General features: G+C 60.0%; 1 protein-coding gene across 1 annotated transcript; it reads right to left on the reverse strand.

Moving 5' to 3' along the window:
- Window positions 1–3,321: 3,321 nt before the first annotated feature.
- Window positions 3,322–5,105, reverse strand: LOC104993913 (chromosome unknown open reading frame, human C17orf74). Its single transcript, XM_010847317.1, has 3 exons — window positions 4,968–5,105; window positions 4,745–4,802; window positions 3,322–4,607 (listed from the first exon to the last, which is right to left on the reverse strand). The coding sequence occupies exons 1-3, from the start codon at window positions 5,103–5,105 to the stop codon at window positions 3,322–3,324; spliced, it is 1,482 nt and encodes a 493-aa protein (XP_010845619.1).
- Between the last annotated feature and the right edge of the window lie 55 nt (window positions 5,106–5,160).

Here is a 5,160-nt window from a genome sequence, read left to right on the forward strand (position 1 = left end):
AAGCCTGGGCTCTTGTGGAGGCCTGGGTCTTGGGTAAAGCCTGGGCTCTTGTGGAGGCCTGGGTCTTGGGTAAAGCCTGGGCTCTTGTGGAGGCCTGGGTCTTGGGTAAAGCCTGGGCTCTTGTGGAGGCCTGGGTCTTGGGTAAAGACTGGACACTTGTGGAGGCCTGGATTTTGAGCAAGGCCTGGGCTCTTGTGGAAGCCTGGGTCTTGAGTAAAGCCTGGGTTCATGTGGAGGTTTGGATTCGGGGTAAGCTCTGGCTTTCTGGGAACTCTAGTGTCTTCTGAAGGGCCTGGGATCTTCTGGAGACCATGGTCTTGGTTGAGGCCTAGATTCTCATGAAGTTCAGGGGGCTGGGGCTGGTTTTGGGTTTGGGAAGTAGTGGAGAACTGGGGAGGGATGGGACCCTGGGAAGAGAGGACAGACTGAGGAGACTTGGAGGTTGGGGGAAATTTGGGGGTCTGTACTAAGGTGGAGGGCTTCTGGTGGTTGCTGTGTTGATGAACAACAAAGGATCTGGGAGAAATGAGAGGCAGAGAAAGAGTGCAGGGTGGAGGCACAGTACTCATTGAGTTCTGGGTACTGGTTGGAACATGGAAGCAAGGTTGATAAGGGGTAGCATCTTTGGAGTACACCAGGAATTTGGGGTAGACTGGAGTCTGGGAGTCCGTGTTTTGCTTCTCAGAGCTGTAAGGGTGGAAACTGCAGTAAGGGAAGATCTTGGGCTGCACAGATTCATCCTTGACATCATTTGAAAGCTTCCATTCCATGTTCCCCAACTCCAGGTAACCCAATATGGATCCTGTGAAGGGCTTGGCACTGTCCTCACTACTTTGCTTCAGTGTTTGCTCAGCTGTACCAGAGCTTACCAGGCCATGCCCCTCTTGGAGCCTGGAGAGTGTACCTAAGTCCTTTATGGAATACCCAGAGTTCTGAGGGGCACGTACATGGAATAAGTTCTGCTTTACCCTGCGGGCATCATAAACCACATGGCCAGTGGAGAGGCCTTGGCTGAAGGCAGACAAAGTAGAGGGAATAGAAGTTAGGATGGAGGAAGTGGGTGTGGAAGGGACTGGAGTGGTCGGCAGGGCCTTGACCAGTGCAGGGACAGCGGTTGTGGCAGACATGGGGACAGGGGCTGGTGTAGGGGCTGGAGCAGAAGTAGCAGCCTGGGCAGAAGCTGGGGGAGGGATTGGAGCAGAAGATGGGGGAGGGGCTGGAGCAGAAGTTGGGGGAGGGGCTGGGGCAGAAGTTGGGGGAGGGACTGGAACAGAAGCTGGGGGAGGGGCTGGGGGAGGGACTGGGGCAGAAGCTGGGGGAGGGACTGGGGCAGAAGCTGAGGGAGGGACTGGGGCAGAAGCTGGGGGAGGGATCAGAGTTTGGGCATGGGTATAGGTTAGATGAGCATGGGTCAGCGTGTGGGTAAGCGTGTGGCCCTCGCACTGGGCTGGGCCCTGTGAGGGGGCCAGGTCCAGGGTATAGGCTGAGGTGTGCTCCGGACCACAGACCTGGGCAGAGTTGTGCTCAGGGCCAAGGACTAGGGAGTCAGTCTCGGCCTGAGGTGGGGCATGCTCAGGGGGATAAATGGGGGTGTGGGTCTGGGTCTGGGCTGGGCTGGGCTCAGGGGGGTGGGCTGGGGAGAAGGTCTGGGCCTTGGTAGGAGCATGCCCAGGAGACTGGACCGGGGAGTGGGTCTGGGCCTGGGCTGGGTCATGGTCTGGGGTCTTAGTCTTGCTCTCTTGGGGCAGGCGCAGTGGAACCATGTCCACCTTGCTCATCCTACGGAACTTGGAAGATGTCTCCGGCTTAGAGTAGAAGGTGGCTTGGGCCTTTAAGGCTGTGATCTGAGGGTCCTCCCCAGCTCCCATCAGCCCCTCCTTCCACAGTCCCCATGGCACCTCCACGGGAGCCCCGACATGTCCACACTGAGGCGACATCCAGCAGCACTTAGAAGCCTTCTCATCGTTCGTGTCTGGTATCCAGGAGTCCAGGTGGTTAGGGTGCCCGAGCAGGAAGCTTGGGCGGCGGTGGAAGCGGGGCGGAACTCTTGAGCACGGGTTCTTGGGATCCACGGAGCAACGCACGCACATGGGATGGCCGCCTGCATAGCTGGATTGCTTGTCTGCAGGGAGAGGCGAGATGTGACCAAGCCTGGGTCCCTGAGGGGCTAAGGGTGGGGACGGGGATAGAAGAAAGGGAACAGGTCCATGTCCCCAGAGCCCACGCCGGGGCCCACTCACCTCTGGGGAAAAAATGACGGAAAAGAGTCCGCAAGGAGTTCTTCAGGTGTTTCCAGAGCTGAGGGAAGCAGAGGAGGGGAGAGTCCGGGAGCAGGGTGAGCCCTGAAGTCCAATCCTTGTCTGGCCACACCCCAACAGCCCTCCCACCTAAGCCCCTTTGAGACCCCAAGGCTCCCCCAACACTGCTGCCCAGATCCTGCCCTGACCAGAGTCACCACATTGATCCCCACGTTGAGCAAGATGAAGCTGCCCAGGATCAGAAGAATTGAGTCTCCTAGGTCCTGGCACTTTCTGGGGTTGGTGCCAGAGCACGCTTGGGCTCCGTGGTAGCTTCGCTCACCCATGGCTGGGGGTCCCAGGGCTACCTGGGCCCCCTGGCCCCCACATACTCACTAGGAGCCAGACTCCTCTGGTGGGGGAGGGGGAGAAGGACTGCGTCATAATGGGGAGGTGGGTGGGGTCACAATGAGGGAGGAGGAGAATAAAGAGGGCCAAGAGTGGCATTCCCTGGTAACTGGGGTCAGGCAGGGCCCCAGAGGCCAGCACACCTCTCCTCAAGCCATCAATCCTTTCCTCACAGCCCACTGAGTCACTCATTCAAACCACACATTCCATCTCCTTGGCCTCTCCTGAGACAAGGAAGACCCCTGGCATCAGAACCCTGGGGAAGGCCTGGCTGGAGTCCAGAGCCTTGGCCTTCTTCATGCTCTTCACTGGGTGTGGACTTGGATCTGTTCAGATGGGGACCCTCCCACTTCGGAAGCAGCTTCTCATATGAGCTTTGGGGACAGGGACAGCTGAGAACACAGTAGGTGCCCAGAGACCAGTGGTTTGGAGTCTGCACCTGCAAATCTACTTCGTTCATAATATAAGCCCAGGAGGGGCCTGCTGGCAGGACTGTGGCCACTAAGCCAAAGGCACCCTCAGGCCAAGAAGGAGACACTGGCTTCAGGAAGCCAAGGGCAGGGACCCAGGCTGAAGGAGCGGTGCTTCCAAGCCACAGACCACCAGCGTTTCCTGGACTCTTGATCTTTATTCCCTTCTCCATGCCCTGCCCCCCACTGCCCCCACTGGCTGCTGGTCAATGAATTTTCCCAGTCCGGCTTCTATGCAGAGAGGGCCTGGAGGCCGAGTTGGAAGGTGGCAGCGAGTTGGCTCGCGCCCTGCTCTCCTGCACCTGCCGCTTCAGCTCCAGGCTGTCGTACACCTGGTAGCTGGCATTGCCCCCTGGGTTCCGGCTGAGTGGCATAAAGGTGGGCTGGGGCGGCTCTGTAGCCTGGACTTCGGGCAGGGGCTGGGAGGAGCGGAGGAGCAGAGCTGAGCTGGGAGCCGGGGCCCGCTGGTACGAGGCCTCGCCCAGCACAGTGAGGGAGGTGGAGGTGGTCAGAGGGTGCCTAGTGGGCAGTGTCTCAGTCCACTCGGCTGCCCGGCGCCGGACCTCATGCGGATCCCGGGAGTAGTTCAAGTGTCCCGTGGAGGGGTTGGGGCTGCGGTTGGGCTGGCCGTGAGCATGGCCGATGAGGCTCCGTCGGTGGACCTGTGGGGAGTAGTGCTCTCGGGCTTCGGGCCGGGAGCCCCGGGTCAACAGGGCAGAGGGAGGCTCAGAAGCCTCCAGACCACGTCGCCGCTGATCCCAGTTGTCATACAGGAGCTGGCCCCTTGAGGGGTAAGGGCTGTGCCCTGCAGGGACCCATGAGGGGTTGGGGGGCAGCCGTCGGGGGGGCGGTGGAGACGAGGTCCACTGGTCAACCTCCACATTGCCCCAGGTGTGGGATGGTGAGCAGAGGGGCCCGAAGGACTGCAGCCTGAGCTCAGACTTGGCCTCCACACGCTTGGGCAGGCGGCGCAGCTCAGGTGACAGGTAGAGAGAAGGTGGCGGCAGGCTGGCCAGGATCCCACCCTGGCGGCCCCAGAGCCCCACGCTGGAGGGCAGGCCCATCCGTTGGTAGAGCCCTCCCCAGCCCCCCCTCGGGTACTTGGGGAGTGGGAAGGCAAGGTCTTCGTCCTCCTCCAGGTAGGAGTCCAGGTCCTCCCGATCAAAGGAGGGCCTCGCCCGCAGCTGTGACATCTTGTGGCTGTGACGTGGGCTACCGAAGACCGAGCAACTGTAGGGGAATTGTTTGCGGTTCTTCGACCTCCGCTGGTGGCTGCAGGGGCGGCTTCGGCTGCGGCCCTGGCGGCGAGGTTGGTGGCGGTGAGGGCGGCGGCTGCGGCTTCGGCTGTGGGGGCGGCGGTAGGAGGAAGAGGAGCAGTGAGTGGGCCTGGCCATCTTCACTTCTACAGGGTCCAGGGTACAGTGGATGTGGACGTCTTTGGCCTTGGCTGGAGGATATTTGGGGGAACTTTCACAAGCCTGCAAGATTTCATCTAGGAGAGGCAAGAGAGTCTGTGAGGGCCTGGCAACTGTCAGAAGATTTCAGGGTCAGGGAACGATTGGGACCTGGGTTTCTGGTGTCTTGGGAGTGGCAGGGGCCAGATGCCCCCTACCTGTCTTCCATACTTACTTTTCTGATTAATCAAACAGATGCTGTTGTCTAAGACATTCTGGAGCCTGTGCCACATCTAGGGGTGGAGTGGGGTGGGTGGAGTGGGAATGAAGGCCAGGCTCTCCCTACTCACCATTCCAAGCCCACCCCAGCCAAGACCATTTCTGCAGGCGCAAGTGCTAGCTGCTGGCTCCCACCCTCAGCCCTCTTCACCCCCAGGGTGTCCCCAACCATCACTGACCATAGTTGCTACGTTGATCCCGATGTTGACAAGAATGACAAGCCCCAGCAGCAGGAGCAGGAAGTCCTCCACATCCTGGGTACTTTCTTGGTGTTGATGGCAGCACCCCAGGTTGTCAGACCAGAGCTGATTTTCCATGGTGGGGGGGTCCTAGGGCCACCTGGAAAATCAGCTCTGGTCTGACAACCTGGGG

The sequence above is a fragment of the Bison bison genome, unplaced genomic scaffold (genome assembly GCF_000754665.1).
Source record: "Bison bison bison isolate TAMUID 2011002044 unplaced genomic scaffold, Bison_UMD1.0 scf7180017864249, whole genome shotgun sequence".
Lineage (NCBI taxonomy): Eukaryota > Metazoa > Chordata > Mammalia > Artiodactyla > Bovidae > Bison > Bison bison.